At 37.0% G+C, this 17,722-nt stretch overlaps 2 protein-coding genes across 2 annotated transcripts in view; one reads left to right on the forward strand and one right to left on the reverse strand.

Moving 5' to 3' along the window:
* Positions 1-1,830, reverse strand: part of MUC6 (mucin 6, oligomeric mucus/gel-forming) — a gene marked incomplete at its 3' end in the record, with an annotated part of 88,356 nt that extends 86,526 nt beyond the window's left edge. The window contains exon 1 of the mRNA XM_085316228.1: positions 1,711-1,830. Within this exon, the coding sequence (XP_085172354.1) occupies positions 1,711-1,830 (120 nt within the window). The remainder of the gene's footprint in view (positions 1-1,710) is intronic.
* MUC2 (mucin 2, oligomeric mucus/gel-forming) overlaps positions 1,829-17,722 on the forward strand; it is a 49,276-nt gene continuing 33,382 nt past the window's right edge. The window contains exons 1-16 of the mRNA XM_085316225.1: positions 1,829-1,898; positions 3,450-3,714; positions 6,185-6,299; positions 6,953-7,043; positions 7,446-7,555; positions 8,019-8,235; positions 8,695-8,820; positions 9,576-9,693; positions 10,013-10,151; positions 10,804-10,914; positions 12,038-12,107; positions 14,183-14,320; positions 14,882-15,046; positions 15,639-15,733; positions 16,461-16,587; positions 17,387-17,642. Coding sequence (XP_085172351.1) covers positions 1,829-1,898; positions 3,450-3,714; positions 6,185-6,299; positions 6,953-7,043; positions 7,446-7,555; positions 8,019-8,235; positions 8,695-8,820; positions 9,576-9,693; positions 10,013-10,151; positions 10,804-10,914; positions 12,038-12,107; positions 14,183-14,320; positions 14,882-15,046; positions 15,639-15,733; positions 16,461-16,587; positions 17,387-17,642 — 2,213 coding nt within the window. The remainder of the gene's footprint in view (positions 1,899-3,449; positions 3,715-6,184; positions 6,300-6,952; positions 7,044-7,445; positions 7,556-8,018; positions 8,236-8,694; positions 8,821-9,575; positions 9,694-10,012; positions 10,152-10,803; positions 10,915-12,037; positions 12,108-14,182; positions 14,321-14,881; positions 15,047-15,638; positions 15,734-16,460; positions 16,588-17,386; positions 17,643-17,722) is intronic.

Consider the following 17,722-nt stretch of genomic DNA (forward strand, 5'->3'; position numbering starts at 1 on the left):
GATGTCTCTGAAGTGTCGTGAGAATTAGACCTGCTAAAGTAACCAGCAGAGAAAAGTCTCTACAGATAGTTTAGTATCTTTTTTCCCTCTAATTACTGTGTTGCAAGTAGTTATTACTGTATTTATTTTTATTTTCTAAGAAGGAATATGAATTCTGTATTCTGGTGAAAGACTCCACAAGGAGAGAAGGGCAAGTGCTTAAATTCAGTCAGGGCAGTTAAGTGAACACTAACCTGTGGGTGGGTGGGAGAACTACAAATCTACATCCTTTAATAGGAAAGGCAGAAAGTCTAACATCTTTTGAGATAAGTTCAAGGAGAACAGAAGGATGTCAGGAATGAGGATAGGCTGTGCTTGTGCCTACAGCACAAGCAAAAACAGCAAATAAAAGACAAAAAACATGTTTTTACCACAAAGCACTGCTTCTGTTTGATCAGAGCAACCAAAAAGACTAAGTGAAGAATTTATTTGTTGTTCTACAAAATATATAAAAAAATAAACGTTCTACTTGTAATTTGAGCAACAGGAATCAGGAAAACTCTGAAGAATAAAGAGGATTAGAGATTTCTAGACACTGCAACAAGAAACTTTTTCTGAGAAAATAAAGTACCTTGCCTGGTATCTGCAAGAAGTAAACTCAGTTAGTGCTATGAAGCAATTGTGTTAAAAGATTTTCTGAAATAAGCGTATTTTCTCTGAAAGAACCTATGTTTTGTGTTCTGAAGAGAGTGCCAGAAACACTTCTGAGAAATTCTGCAGAGCAAAATACAGTGCATGTAGAAATCTTTTTATTTCTGAAGCAGCGTTCTGAGCTGATTTCTGTTTCTGCAGCTCTCACAAGGACCCTCTTCATCTTTCTCTACATGGGGCAAAGCTGATCGTTTAGCTTTCTGTAGGATCTGATGTCAGACAGAAGACTGTACCTTTATCATTCATGTAAAGGTAAGCAAGAACGAGCTGTTCAGGGGGATTTTCTCTGAAAACAAATCTGAGTTGTTATTCTATGTGTAGMATGTGTATTCCCCCTTTTCCCTTCTATTTTGTTTTTCTTAAAGCTTAAAATATTGTGAGAGCCCCTGAAGTATTTTTTTGATGGATTTTCTGTTGCACAATGACAATGTTTGATAGACCATCTCTTGTGATGGGAATTCCTTGAAGTTATTATGCCACCCTATCTCAATTACTTTTAGGGAATGATATGCTAAATAGGCAGTATCTTATTTTGGATGCACCCTAGAGCTTCATGAATCAGTGGAATCCAACAATTACCTGTAAAATAATTTTTCCATTCATAGCATATCATTATTTATAAAGGTGGTTTTGGTCTACCAGGAGTTTTATGAGCATCATTTAATCTTTGCAGAAATAGTTCTAAGTGATGATGAAAAATGAAGAAAACTCTTGGCTTTAAAGCCATTATCTGGGAGTATCCCTTTCTAAACTTCATTCAGGGTATTTACTTGTTCAGCCACTCCAGAATTCACTGTTTATTRTTGGAGTTACTGAAGGTTGAACTTGGCGTGACCATGTAAAGGATTTAAAGAAGTAGCATCCTGTAGGACAAAGAAATACAAAAGAGCAATAAAAAATTGCATGATTACTGAATCAATATTATACCATTTCCTGTATGTCAGATTCCTTCATTTACAGTGAAAAGAACCTATCTGTTTACTTCTTATCTTTTGTAAATATCACACCTATTCTTTTTACCTGTCCTCTTTCCTCCTCCCTTGGTATCTCCTCCCCTGTGATGGAATCAAATGCACCATTGGGTATTATATAAAGAAAAGTTCTCAGAGGTGTTCCCAGTTCACCCACCTTAGCCACCATGGGGCTAAGAACTGCCAGCCTTTTTATACTCTGGCTGGCACTTTCCTATGCAAGCGAAATAAGAAAAGGTAAGCTATAGAGATGAAATGGTGGCAGGTTGCCTCCTGGTAAAGGGGGAGAGAATAAAATACTACAGCAAAGGCAGACTGAGGCAACACATTTAAATAATGCGCTAGAGTTTTTTAAGATATCTTGAATTTTTTAACATTCGAATACTGAGGCTATGTGACTGAGCCAAAGTAGGTAGATACTGCTGTCTTTGGAGAGGTCAGTGCCTAAATCTATTGCATTAATCTTTAGTTTGCTATGCTTGGAAACTATTATTATTATTTTCAGTGTTATATTTCTTTCCATATGTTTAGACTTTCCTACGTATGGTAACTGTCTGGTAGATATGTCAGTTTGGCAAATTCTTTGTTGTAGTAATGAAGAAAAGGGATGAGTGTACATTTTGTTACTCTGGAGTAACATAAAACCTCTCATATTCAAGGCTGTATTTTTAGAGCAGTTGGTGATGCATTTTCTGCAGTGGTTAGGTTTGAGATACTAGTCTTGATCTCCTGTATCTTAAATTTAGCAGTGGGAGAAAAGCAGTATCTTGTTTTGGGGATCCAAATTGTGAGCTCTGGGAAAATCTCTGAATAGTCTTCCTTTGGGGGAGAGAAGTATCTAATAATTTGAGCTTTGGTTGGATGCACCTAACATGGTTGATAACATTGAAGAATAATGACTTAGAGGTTCCTGTGGTAGTTCTGGTTTCTCAGATTAAATACTACTAGATAATTCTTGGGAAGATAAGTGTCATGGATGCTCTTGGTACCTTTGCAGGCTTCCCAATTATGTTGAGCTTTTATGCTCACCCCTAATCTATAACATCTTGAGACTTAATTTGATACTATGTTAATTTGTGTTAGTATTTGATATAGTGGTTGGGAAGGGAATGAACTTGAGATCATCACCTTCATCTTTTGCTCTTGCTTTTTTTGTTTTGCTCCCAACATCATTATTTTCTGCCCTGGTTTTCCTCCAGAGATCTGCTGTAATAGAAATTGCTTCTGTTGGCAAAAGGAGGAATTTTTAAAAAAACTCTTGTTGTACTTCCTAACATTTTTTCTTTTTTAGCACATGTTGGATCAGGGAAGGGAATAATTCTTAGAAATAATAAATAYAAAATTATTTATTAAAACCGGTACTGTGATTCAGCATAAATTTATGTATTTGGCAGAGCAACGATTACTGTACTGATGCACCATCTTGTTAGCAGTCAGAGGGTTAAGTTTCCCCACCTTACACAGGCAATTCTTTCACCTCAGTGAACCCTACAAGAAATACCTAGCAGTATTTATTAATGTCTTCTTTTCCATTACAGAGATTCATGTCTCTTTATAGGCAGGTATTTGACTAGGCTGGAGATTAGTGGAATCACTGTGCATGTAATTAAACGTGGTTTCTACTCTATATCCTAACATTCCTTTCCTGTAAACTCATTTGTGCTCCATGGCTGAATATTATGAACATTATCCTCAGCTGTCTTGTTGGGTAATACTGCTTAGCYTCATTGGACTCTGGCTTGTTCATTTTGCTTTTTTCATGTCTCTTTCTTTTTTGTCACTTAACAGGTAGGACAAGAAGCCACGGCCACTATGTCTGCAGCACTTGGGGGAGCAATCATTTCAAAACTTTTGATGGAGACATCTATCAATTTCCTGGCATTTGCGAGTATAATTTTGCTTCTGACTGTCGAGAGTCTTACAAGGAGTTCTCTGTCCAAATTCAGCGTTCTCTGAACAGCAATAACCATCCTGTGATCCAGTACATTCTGATAACAGTCAAGGATTTCACAGTATACCTCGCACCAAAGCTGGCTGTAGTAGATGGGCAGATGTAAGTTCTTATAGTGGTGTTTCAGAGAAATGTGCTACGAAGATAAAAGCAGGATTGATTCCTTACACTGCTGTATATCATTACGATCACTGCTGCAAACATTTCCACAAGCTAAAAGAGCCCTTCAAAATCCAACATAAAAACTGCTTTGGGGAAAGGCTTTAATACTAACCTTGATTTGTACACTGGCATAAGGGATGATTTAAAAGCAAATTAGGGAAGAGGTTTATGGTAATCATTCTTTTTCTGGCCATACAATAAATAAAATGCAATTCATGAGCCAGATCTTTCCCTGGGATGAAATAACATAGCTTCATTTGTTTTACAGTACCACCCTGAGCTTACCTTAGCAGAAGATCTGACCTAGCAGGTCCTCATAAATGAAGATGCATTTCTCTGGAGTCTTTTTCTATATTTTCCTGGCAGGAGGGAGGTGTTATTTTTGGTTCTTCATAAATAGTTCTCTGAAGTCTAGTGGCCATTCTTCATGAGATTATAACAGATAAAATGCAGGTCAAAAGGGAGGAGAACTAAACTAATTAGTCTGTGGCAATATGTACTTCTTCATAGGGAGCTGTAATCTTTCTCCTCCAGTAATATGGTACTAAGTCTACCACGATTACTCCTCTTAATCCTACAAGTATGCACACTGAAACAAATGAAGCAGCTTACAGGTTAACACATAGCTGTGTAGGATGAAGATGGAAGAAACTGGGCCAAATATTAGTACATCTTAGCCTTATTAAAAAATACTCTTTTTAATTTCATTGCCTGACTGGATTTTGTCCAGAAGTCAACTTCTGATCTTAAATGGGGAATCCGCTGCAATAGAAACCTATTCAAAGATCAAACATTACATCCCAAGGATCATACCAGAATGCATGACAAAATAGCATGAAATCATGAAAAATGCAGTCTTTTCCCTCAGCTGAAGAAGTCCTTCACCTTCAGGTCTTAAAAGAACTGCATAAAAAACATGTTTAGAGATCCTTAAAATTTTTTTTTCCTTGAAGGAAACCTGTTTTTCTCCTAGGTATTATTCATAAAACAATAGAACCCTTCTGAATAGAAGGCTTGTAGAACTGGTTTTTGCTGCATGGGGGATTTAGTTTTTGTCGAATTTAATTTCCTATACTGCTCTTTAGCAGGCACATGATCCATTGTCATATAAAATACCATTTCACACCGCTGAAGTTAAATCTGTAGAGCAGATAAATGTATGAGTTTACCTTTTAGTACCTGATCCACTGATTGATTAAATGTCCTGGCAGATTTGGCTTAAGTGTATACTCTTGTATTTCATGCTATGATAGCTGAAAGGTGAAAAGCTACCCAATGTTTTATAATCCCTCTCTAAAAACATGATCTGTTAAGGCCTCATTTACTAGAGGGTAATGCAGCCAAAAGTAGAAGTAATGATTTCTGAGTTCCTAATATTTTGATGCTTGAGTCATTTGGTGATACTAAAATTACCTGAGGAAAACGGTAGGAAAAATCTCAGTGGCAGTAAATTAGGAGATAAATTTTACTATGCAAGAGATTAATTGCGGGGACATGTATGTAGACATACGTGTATCCTGAACGATAACAGTTATTCTGACAAATGAGTAGAAGAAGAACCGATGTTTTGATTGGATTCCAGTGTACACTTCTTCTGTTTTAACAGGCACCTAGTACTTCAAATTTTATAGGATGCTGCTGCTTACCATAGTCCATCTATGAAATAATGAAATAATATGTAATATGTAGTGTACTGTTATATAGTGTACCATAAAACAGACATGCAGGAACAGATGTCCAGTGAGTTAGTTCCTTATCAGACAACAACATCTATTCTCAGCCTTCTGCAAAATACTTTCCATCATATTAACCTGCATTGCTCTCAGCATTAGTAAGCTTGATCTTACCAGTAAACGACTAAATTCCTCTTAACATGCTCTCCAAGTTGTTCTTCCACTTCTTTTGTCCATTCCCATACCTGCCTATGTTTTTAGAACCCTCTCTTGCAGAGGAAGATCCTTTCAAAGGAGCGTTCATTCTCTCTCAAATGGTTTTCAGATTTTTGGTAAGGAAAATCTTCCAGTCAGATTATTATTTCTTTGGTAAAAGTAAATGATCAGTAAGCGTTCAAATATCCTGTGTTAATCCTACAATGATGTTGGATTTTACTTTGATTAATTTAAAGGCATCTGGCATTTTGCCTATTTTTCTAAAGAACCTCTCCCCTCAGGGAGCATTTGCCTCTGAAATTACTTTACCTTTTAAAGGCAGTGATGCATTGTGTCAAGTGTCAGATAGAGAGGATTTTATGCCCCATAACTAGGCATCATGTGCAACTGGAATGAGCTAGGGATGAGCTAAAAAGGCAAAGGACGGTTTCCTTATTTGTTAGACTATTTCCCCTGTAAAAGGCATTCATGTCACYCCTTACATTTCTGTACTAATACAAAGCCTGTGATTTTCTTCCTAGTGTCAAGACACCATATTACAGCTCTGGTGTGTTCATTGAGAACAATGACATTTACACCAAGGTTTATGCCAAATTAGGCCTGATTCTGATGTGGAATCAGGAGGATGCACTGATGGTACGTATGTATGATCCAGGTCATCTTTATTCCTGTTCCCTGGGTTTAATAGACTATCACAGACTGAACAGAAATAAAATATCATGGACTGAACAGAGTTAAGAGTGTTAGATAGACTCATCCAACTGGCAGTCATGGTACCATATTTTCAAAAGGTAAAGTTCTTTTCTTTGTGGTATGATACAGTACTGATATGGTATTCAGATGATCATACTACTCTCAGTAACACCTGTAACACCTCCACAGTCTGATCTGCATTTTCCTTCATTTATCTTTTAAAGATGTTTCATAGCCAACTTTCCTGATTCATAGCAAGACTTAAAATTTATCTTGGTGGTGAAAAAAGGAGCCCTGTAATTTTAAGAGTGCTTTACTTTTCATCTCTGTAAACATGATGATTGCAGTGAATAGTGAATTAGAGGAACTTTAACCCCTTTATATTTTCTGTGTTATTTTCTACATCTAATTTGTGTATTTACCAGCTATGCTAAAACCAGGTTTACAATGCAATAGCTACTTCTGAAAGGGTTTTGGGTTGATCACCAGTTCTGTCATCTAGCAGCTTTCATTTCAGGTAAACATATTTGCTTTGGAGTGGTCCTGGTGCTGCAAGTAATTTCTTTCCATTTTTCTTTTTTCTTTCAATTAACTAGGTGGAGTTGGACAGCAAATTCAATAACTATACATGTGGTCTTTGTGGGGATTACAATGGCATTCCAATCTACAATGAGTTTATTAGTGGAGGTGAGTCGTACTACCACACTGACAGTTATCACAGAAGATACGTTCATAAGCATTGTGCATAGGAACATCACAGGAGAACAAATTACATGTCAGGTATTTCCATAATTTGCCAAAGTAAGTATTATGTTCCAGTTCTGCATTCCCATTGTAACGGTAGTTTATTCCAGGTGAATCATTTTATTCTCTCCTCTACAGGCATAGCCTTCTTTTCTTAGTACAATATCAGTTTAAATTTATAAGCATGCTTAAAATAGACATAATTGGAACAGAGATCCATGTCTGGCAGATACAATTAATATCATAGTAACTGTTTCCCTTAATCAGTAGAATGTCAGGAATCAGATGTTCCTTGTTGTCAATTTTTTAGATTTAACAAAGCCTCTTTGTAATTTCTTGTCACAGTCTCAAGCTACAATTCAATTACATATGGGAATTTACAGAAGATCAGCAAACCCAATGCCAGATGTGAGGATCCTGATGAAACTCAGGCCCTCCCAAGCTGTAACGAGCATGTGAGTAATCCTTGTGGTGAACTTCACTTTCATGGGTACGTGGAGACATTCTTGTGCTGTAGAGAGTTAATGTGTGAGGAACTGGGAAGACTTCGTTCCTTCCATAGCAGACATTATGTCTCCAGCTAATATTAATGACTAATACGTCTTTTTAGAAAAAAAAGCCTCATGCTGCAAAAGCAATGAAACTATGTGGAAGCTTACAGTCCAGCAGTAAAAACAATTTGACCTTTCAAAAAAAAAAAAAAAAAGAGGAACAGGGGAAGCTCTAAGATTGTTTNAAAGAGGAACAGGGGAAGCTCTAAGATTGTTTGTAAATTATTTTGATTCACATTTTTCCAGAGAGAACCTACTATATGGTTACTTCTTCCAGTAGTTTTTGTTACAGGAAAGGACCTGTCTAGAAGTTCAAGTGTGAATGAATCTCTTAAATGTAAATATAATCTTTATTTTTCCTTCTTAGCGTGATGAGTGTGAGAGGTTACTAACTTCTTCTACGTTTGCTGATTGCCATTCACGCCTCGATGTGGAAATGTATGTCCAAGCCTGCATGCAGGACAAGTGTGCCTGTAATGGAAGCGAGGACTCCTTCTGCCTCTGCAGCACCATCTCTGAGTATTCTCGACAGTGTTCACATGCAGGTGGTCGCCCGGGTGAATGGAGGACACAGCACTTTTGCCGTAAGCAGCTATATAAATTTTCAAAGCAGCAGATACTTAATGCATGAAGTACTGTGAAACTTAAAATCATTCCTCCTTTCAAAAGTGTATGCAGGTGTTATAAACTGTATACCAGTAGTGCAAAAAACTATGTACTGTATTCTTCCTGTTTGCTTCTCCTATTGCCTTTATCATGAAGAAATGTTTTTCAGCAAGTAGAAATTCTGTTCCAGTTCAAAAGCTACAAGGCTGGATGCTGCAGATGATTGAGATCATTTGATCTATTCCACACCAAAAGAAGAAAAAATAAAGGAGGGAGGGAAGGGGAAACACTTCAACAACAAACAAACATGCTTGGCCAAATGGAGTCTGGCTTCAGACACTGTTGACTTGAGAGGAGTGGAACATATGATCTTTAATTTCTGAGGAACGATGGACTTTATACTCAAATAACTGATGATGCCTTTCTCATTCTTTTAGCCAAGACCTGTCCTGGTAACATGATCTATAAAGAAAGCAGCTCACCTTGTATGGATTCTTGTTCACACTTGGAGATCAGCAGCCTCTGTGAAGAGCACTACATGGATGGTTGTTTCTGCCCTGAAGGTGTGTTTCTTGCTCCTATATCTGGAAATAAATGCTTGTATACTTGCCTTTAAACCAGAAAGCAAGACAAGAACAAGACCAATAGCTGTGGCAAAGGGGTTCATAACCAAAATATTAAACATTGTCAAGTTATACCTTAAAATTAATATGGCTACTCATTAATTTGCCCCGGGAGAATATAATTCTTGCAGTTTTTTTTAAAAAATGAGCTAATTATTGATGAATTAATATATAATTTTGCAGTTAAATCTTACTGACACACAAACTAGGTCTTATGTATTTGATCATAAATCTACTTTTAGCTCTGAACAAATAGATCTTTGCTAGTAAGTACAAAATCATGGTTTGAGCTTGAATAATTCTGATACAGTGGACATCATTTGCCCGGAGAGTGAAATTCTCAGACTTACTGTCAACCTTAGGAAAAAAAACCATGACAGTTATTGTCTACAGCGTACTCCTGAAGGACTATATCTAACCATATGAAATTCTAAGATTGTGATACATACTCCTGTGGAACTTTTCATTTTTGTAGAGTTATGTGAATGGATAGATTTAGACTTTCAAAGCTCAATAGAAGAGTTTTTCACATCTTATGTTAAAAAAGTAGAAATTTATCAAGTCATCTTCACAGTTTTAATAACCTTAGCCTCTGTTTTATGTCTCAAGAGCCTACCTGCTCTGAGAGTTTTTCTGCTTTGGAAATTGCTCTCGTTTCAGAATGAGCTATAATAGTTAACTGTCGTGCTTTGCAGGAACTGTGTATGATGATATCACTGAGAAAGGCTGTGTACCTGTTAGCGAGTGCCACTGCAAGCTCCATGGAAAAGCATATTCACCTGGACAAAACATCACCAGTGAATGTGAAGAATGGTAAGGGTCATGGTTATTTATATAGCTTTCTTTGAATGATTGTCTATGGGTCTATCCTTTTCCATCTTCTACCTAGCTGTAGAAGACTTCCTGAAAAAATTCTGAACTTAAATTTATGTTGCATGGCTATACAATCTATTTTCTGAAGGCTTTTCTTGTATCTACAACATACAGAGGAAGCAAATCTTAAGTAAATGGTCAAAGATACTGTTTCAAAACACTCAGGTTATCTTGCTGTTTGCTCAGCATACAGATGCTTTCAGTGCTCTTAGCTCCAATAATATTTACATATATTTTTCGGTTATTTGTCTGCTTACAGCACCTGTGATTCAGGTAGATGGACATGCAAGGATTTACCCTGTCCAGGCACATGTTCATTGGAAGGAGGTTCTCATTTTACCACCTTTGATGGAAAGAAATACACCTTCCATGGAGACTGTTACTATGTGTTGGCCAAGGTACTGTATACTGAAGGCCCTTTCTATTATAGAGTAAATGCAGATGTCTGTGTACTTATCTGTAGTATTGATAAGTAGTTTTGAGAAGAGAGAAGCAGAAATGTTTAAAGCCACCCTGGAAACTCCAGGGTGGGCTGTAATACCCCCATGCACATAGCAGTGATTAATGGGGAACTGTAGTCACTTAGTGCAGTGGAAAGCTAACACCTAGCAGACTAGGTATGCTGTCACTGCCCAGTGGAGTCCTTCATATATAACGATTCAGAGGAGCACTGGCTGGATAGGTAGACTGCAAAAAATGGCAGTTCTCAGGATTAGGAGATTTCAGAAAGATCTGTAATAACTGGTTCTGTATCTCAGTGGCAAAGTTAGCTGAAGAAAGGAGCTAAGCACCTATTTCATCTATTTCTCCCTAAAATATCTGGTTCCGATTCTTACAGAGAATGACAAAGATACTGATCTAGAAACTGTACCATTTAATTTTTTTGAAAGAGAGTTCAGCTGCTGGGGACAGTGCTGAAGTGAAGGTCTCACTAAGTTCTACACTACTTGTTATTGTAACTGATGATTTCAGTCTTCTCTTTGTTTTGGAAGTCGTCTTGAGTGAGATGTTTGATTGGACTAATGGATATTTATTTCCCTATGATTGTAGGGTACTGCTAGTGATTCTTACGTCCTACTGGCAGAACTGTCTCCCTGTGGCTTCACAGACTGGCAGACCTGCTTGAAGACTGTTGTGTTGCTAACAGATCACAAAAAAAATGTAAGTGTTGTGTGAGTTCTGCTGCTGTGTTGAAGAGTAGCAAATTTCCCTTCTTGGAGAGCAGTAAGAATCTTCTGGAATTCTTACTGTGGATAGATGAGGCCGTTCAGACTGACTATAAAACAGCTGAAGCTTCTGCCTCAAAAACTTAAAATAGGCCTAAGCTGAACAAATGCTGAGATTCAAATAAATTAACATTTTTCCCCTTTCTTTCTCGGCATTGTATGATTATTTTCATTGTATTCCAGGTTGACTGGAAAAAAGATTACCGTTCTTCCTCCCTCACAGTATTTTACTTTATTCAGATATAATTTTACAATCTAATTGAGTATCTTTCAGAAGACATCCAAGCTTCTGAATGTTGATACTGCCCAACCTTCTTAACTAGTTGAATTTCATTTGCCAATAATCAAAGTTAAAGTGATGGGAAATGATTATTTTTGCATACATACTTCATTTGTGTTTCTGTCAAGTCTTTCTGATTTGCTTCAGTGTGCTGATTGATACAGCAATACCTGTACTGTATTTATACATAATTGTATGTAGATATGTATGCATACATAATTTTCTTCCTCTGTTCCTGGTCTTCTATGGTTTTACTAGCATAATTAGAAGGAAGAAAAAAACAGAACAGCAACAACAAACATCATTTTATGTTCCTGTATCTACGTACTAACATTTTCTGAGAAAATTTAACAGATTGCTTCCTTATCGTGTTAGAATCATAAGAAGCCATTACGTTGAAGCCATGGCACATGCTTTTATAGAGAATAAGAACTTACTATTAATCTTGAAGGCCAAATGTTTTCTTCTACTTGCCAAAATCAAGATGCTCAGTATAAATGGGCTCTGCATTGTGTTACTGCTAGAAATTGTTTTAAGCGGTAGTAAATGAAACACTGACTAGCAAGACCAAACCTTACTTGTATCCCACAAATCAGTTGGCACATTCCATTTTCAGAGGTTTTCCTTTTCTTGTATTTGTACTTGTATTCTAGTCACAAACTGATTGCGCAAAACAGTGCTGTTTTTCTCTGTCTCCCCTCTTATAAGGTTTATTTTTTATTAGTTTTGCCTCCTTTCAGTACCTGGAGTCTCATTGTTTTCATTTGTTTTTACACAGGTGGTGGTTTTCAGATCAGATGGCAGTGTGTTACTGAATGAGATGACAGTCAGTGTGCCTCATGTGTCAGGTAAAGGGCATAGGCCTTACGTGTCATGTGTCACATAGCCAACTTCTAATGTAGGAGAGATAAAACAATTTATCTTTTCCAAGCCAGAAGTGATAGACACATGAGAAGCCTGAAATTTTTTTCAGATATTGGAACAAGAATTAACTGGAATGTAATCTAAAGAGCTTGCAAGGGAATGTGGTTGTGATTATCTTCACTGAGAATTTCATGACCAGACTGGTTGATTGAAAAAGATAACTCTTCACTTTTTTTCATACATCTTGAGTATACTTTGGCCTGTAGGTTGGGAAAAAGGAGTTGTCATGACCTAAATCGAAATAGATAACTTAGTCTACTTACAGAGTGGGTTTTTAGGAGTTTCCAAATTTGAGTACATGATCTGGGAATATCCTGGCCCTTGGTCATGCTCAGGCTTAGACATGTCCTTGATTTGGACAACCAGGGCAGGAACGAAGGGTACGCTGTATAGCACCTCCTCATGCTCCCAGCTCTTTTGGGACATTGGCGTCTTTTGAAATAATCAGTAGATATAGATAGACTCTTGAGGCTGGCACAGGTCACCTAATTTAGGAGCCTATGTCCTGGCAGGTTGTCACTATGCGACAGCAACTGCTGGATCCTGGAATAATTTTCCAAACAAATGTAAAACTTCTCTTTTTCACTTCTTTTTAGATATGCTCAAACAACACACTGACATAGTATGTTTTGCTTCTGAGTTACTGACTCATCTGCTAATGACAAGTTATTTTCCAGGAAGTATTTTTTTATTTGAAGGATCAAGTATTCTTGGGATGAGAAGTTTGTGAATGGTTGCGTAAAAATAATTACAATGTGTAGTTAAAAGCTGAGAGTAACTAGGTGCTCTAGACAATAAGCAATATAGTATAATACATCATAAAATAAATAAAGTAGATAAATAGATCATATAATAAATAGATTTGCCTTAAGAAATGATTATCAGAAACTAGGAAGCCCACTTCCTCCACTGTGTTGATTTTGTACCTCAATTCTGCTGTTTTTTCCATAATGGCTAGATAACGTGTTGCCCATGTGAAATACAGGCAAATTCACTGCCTTTGTTTTTTTCTGAGTACCTTATGAAAAGCTGAGACACATAAGTAGCTGATTTAACATCTACTCAATTCAGTTCTTGGATATGATTATTCTCAGTCATGTTTTGTCATAGCAACTTGTTCTGAGGCAGTGGTTTTCATCTGTTTTCCACATTGTGATCCTTTTTCCATATGAAGGCATTCTGTCATTTAGCAATATGAAAATGGCGGCATGGTTTCAGTCCAATAACTTTTTGCAAACTGTAGGCTGAGAAGCCATATTCTGGGACTATGGATCACTGAAAGATGTTACGGCCAAAATAAACCAATCATTTGAAAAGGAACATATACAGATGAATTACTTTATTTTGATATGGTATGATACATGCTTTTTTAAAAATGCATTATTACCGAATAGGCAAAGCAGTCTTCGCCCACTAGATCAGAGCGTAAGTTGATCACTAGCTAAAAAACAACTTTCTCTCTTGAGTAGTATCCCGTGTGGCAGATTATTAGGGGGTTATAATGCGTTTCCCAGAAGAATGCAACAATGACTTGTACCAGAGTCATTGACCAGAAGATCTGTTCCTCTCATGCATTTTGCTCGGGGCAGAGGATCTAAAGTTTTATTAGTAGGAATGTATAGTTATGTATTGACTTATAGAGAAACACCTGTTACTCGTTGTAATGTGTAATGAGTAGTGTACAGTTGCGAATAATGCTTTCTCAGGAAAACTCTTCAGACTGTTCAGCACTAATGGGTTATTATTGAAGCTGTCTTGCAAAAAAAATCTGAGTTTGATTCTGATCCTGGGACTGAATCATTATAGATAATTAACTTCTTAAGTTGGTAGGGACTAGTGCTATATCTAATTGTTCAGAAGTTTTTAGAGGAAAAAAATGATTAATCTGATCCTTATCTCAAAATTTTCATGACAAGCAATACCACTGAAAATAATACATTTTATTAGCTTTTGAGATCTGTGTGTGTGTTTACTGCACAGCTCATGTTTTGTTTTTCAGCCAGCTTCTCGATTTTCAAGCCATCTTCCTACTACCTCATTGTACAAACTTCTTTTGGACTTCAGCTGCAGATCCAGTTGCTTCCAGTCATGCAGCTGTTTGCGACTGTGGATCCATCAGCCAAAGAAAGTCTGGAAGGCAAGTGTCCACTCAAAGGGGAAGCAAAGCTATGCTGTTCCACAGCTGGAGAGTCACGTATTCTTTACATGGGTGGTAATTTGTGCCATTTGTTGATTCAAGGAAAATAAAGGCAGAAGCCATAACTTTGGAAGAGAATTGACTTAAGCAAACTAGAAATGAATTTTGTATTAAAATGACCTGTCACTCTTGTGCCCCTGTGTGAGCATTTCTTAGACTATTCCTTACTTCTTTATTCAGTCTGGCTTTAAACCATCCATAAAACTGGGCATTTGAAGCATTTGCTGTTTTTATTTCATCAAAGAGCATTAAAGTATAGATTATGGGGAGATCTCCTGAGGCAGAGTTTTCTTCATGAGAACCATTCTTTTCAGAGATTATAGATTTAAAGTAGGGCTCCTAAATCTTTCCTTCTCGGAGTATGCGTTAATATTGACATGGAGTAATCAAGTGTGTGAACTTTCATCTCTAATGTTTGTGATCAGTTGTCCTTCCTCCTTTGACATTTTAGAATAAAACCAAGTAATAGTTAGAAAAAATGTTCACTTTCTTTTTCAATAGGTCTTTGTGGGAATTTTAATGGAATAGAAGGCGATGACTTTCAAACGGCCAGTGGGGTGGTGGAAGCTACAGGATCTGCCTTTGCTAATACATGGAAAGCTCAGTCAACCTGTGCAGACAAGTTAGAAAGGCTGGAAGACCCTTGCAGTCTCAGCGTTGAAAGCGGTAAGCATGTTTATAAGTCAGATAAGTGGCTCCTGCCAGAAAGAGCAGCCTCTATATACTACTGCAGTAGGCTTGTAAGAATTGCACTGTGGCACTAATTCTTTTTTAGAGGACAAATTCATAATGGATTTCTGCTGGTATGTGTACCTACTAACACTGATTTCTCATCAATATGGAGTGAAAGTTCAGGGAGTGGTTGCAGAGGGATCTTGAGCTGAGAGCCAGGACAATAGTTTGTATCATGTGCAAAGGTGGCTTGTGTTTTGTAGTATTACTTCTTTCCGTGTTTAACTTAGCTTTACAGTCCCCAACTGGAAATGTCTGTGACAATTCCATATAGACAGCTTGCAGCAGTAAGGTATGATTTGTGATTTTATGATTGTGTAACTACTGCTTGATAGTTGAATCAGAGAATAGGTGGATTTGTAAGTGACTACATGTAATTTCTCCATTCCTCAAAGTCCGTACAGTTGTCTTGTTTGTATTATTGCGTAGCATTTATTGCTATGTAAAAAACCTATCTAGGCATAAGAAAAATAAGTGATTGCGACGAATGTAATGATATAATTTCATTTTTCTCCTTTCTTGGCAGCAAATTATGCTGAGCATTGGTGTTCTTTGCTGAAAAACTCAGAGGGTCCTTTTGCCAGATGTCACTTAGTCATTGATCCTTCAGAATATTATAAGGTACTGTAGTCTTGCACTCCTTTTAGGATTAGTTTATTTCAAACAGGTGAGGTAGGCCATTGTTCAAACATTTGAGACATAACTGAACAGCTGGGCAGTAAGAGTTGATGAAGGTTTTATGGTGATTAACTAAGGCAGCATAGCATGTATCCAAACTATCTCCTGTAATAGGATTCTCAAAAAGTACTGCTTTAGAAGGTCAAGATTGTTCTTTGAATTTGTTCTATTTTGTATTTAATGTATGGTATGTTTTTATTGGATTTTCCAACTGGAAAGGAGAATTCAAGAGATGCAATTATGCACAGATAGGTTAAGTCTACTCTTATAGATTAGTTGCTATTAAGTCAGAAAAAGTAGTATTTTATTAAGTTTACCTTGTTAGTTGAAATGGAACACCAAATCATTGTCATGACAGACTCTTTATGGTATCTTTTTCACCTGTCCTCGTCACTGTCCTCTAAGAAAGGTGTTGTTAAGAGGCTGGCTACTTTTTAAAGGTTCAAGAGGCTTGACTCAGGTTAGGATAAGCATCCAAACTTTTTCATTCTGAATGAAATAAAGCAGCACTTTCAATCCCTGAGTTTATTCATTCCTTCTATTGTGCTTCTGGTCTTGAGAAAGAATAAAAGCTACCTCAGAAAAAGGGTACAGGATATTGCATGAAAGTTTAGTTGGAATTACTGATTGCTCTCCTGTGGGCTTATTAAACCTTTGGTTCTTGTTTCAGAAATGTAAATATGACACCTGCCTCTGCAAGGACGGTGAAAAGTGCTTGTGTGCTGCCCTGTCCTCTTACTCAAGGGCCTGTGCTTTCAAAGGGATCATACTGGGAGGCTGGAGACAAACTATCTGCAGTAAGTAATAGAACTGTAATCCCACTGGAGTTAGCCACCAGGAGTGAATATTGCTTAAGTTTTTTTACATTAATTTCAAGGGATTTGGAGTATCTTCTAAATGTCCAGAGGAATTAAAAGAGACAGTGCTTGGAATGCTTAATAGTTTATGAGATATTCTTTAGCTGTCACTTGTTCATGAAACAGATTTAAAAGTTAAAAAATAGCATTTTTCACTTTAACCTTCTTTCCACAATTTTACTAATAATGCTTTTTCTCTCTTCAGCTAATGGAATCCCAGCCATCATGGCTTTTACATTGTCTCTGTTTTAAGTGTCTTTTTTATCATTTTGTTTGCTTATCAGCGATAGTGTGATGTCCTTGAGAATAGGATTTTGTTACATTGCATTCTCTCTCTATGGTTATCAGTATGCAAAAACTGTGGAAAAAGATATGTTTCTGAAAATAGTAGCTATCAGTGGGGCTTAACAAAATCAATTAATGAAAAAAGACAAATAACAATCCCTTAAAAAGGTAATGAATTTCTTCTTCAGTGATAGGAATCATGCATCCTCATTTAGGGAAGAATATTTCCATTAGAATATGAAGCTTATTACCTTTCAGTTGGCAACTTTAAGCAGTTAACAAGGTTAAACAAGTATTACTTGTGAATTGTGATATCTCTTTGCTTTAGTAGAATCTAAGGGAGTATTTTACCATTACATGCTGCAAAGCTAAGAAACCAAACAGAAAAATGTCTGTATTACACTGTCCTTTCCACATCACTTATTTATCTGTTTGCTTTTTCCCCCGCCTCTAGCTAATGAAGTATCTGCTTGCCCAGAAAGCCAAATCTTTCTTTACAACCTTACAATGTGCCAGCAAACCTGTCGTTCAGTTGCTGATGGTGAAAAGCACTGCTTTCAAGATTTTGTTCCTGTGGATGGCTGTGGTTGCCCTGATAATACCTACTTAGACAATCAGGGTACATGTGTGCCTATCTCCAAATGCCCATGTTACTACAAGGGGTCATACCTGGAACCAGGGGATTATGTCACAAAAGATGAAGAGCGTTGGTATGTTTTATTGTGGCTTCTTGTTTGAGAGTATAAAAGCCCTTTCTAAATTTGCGTATTAATTGTAAGCTGTCTGGCTG

Source organism: Rhea americana, unplaced genomic scaffold (assembly GCF_003343005.1).
Source record: "Rhea americana isolate MKP2758 unplaced genomic scaffold, rheAme1 scaffold_458, whole genome shotgun sequence".
NCBI classification, from domain to species: domain Eukaryota; kingdom Metazoa; phylum Chordata; class Aves; order Rheiformes; family Rheidae; genus Rhea; species Rhea americana.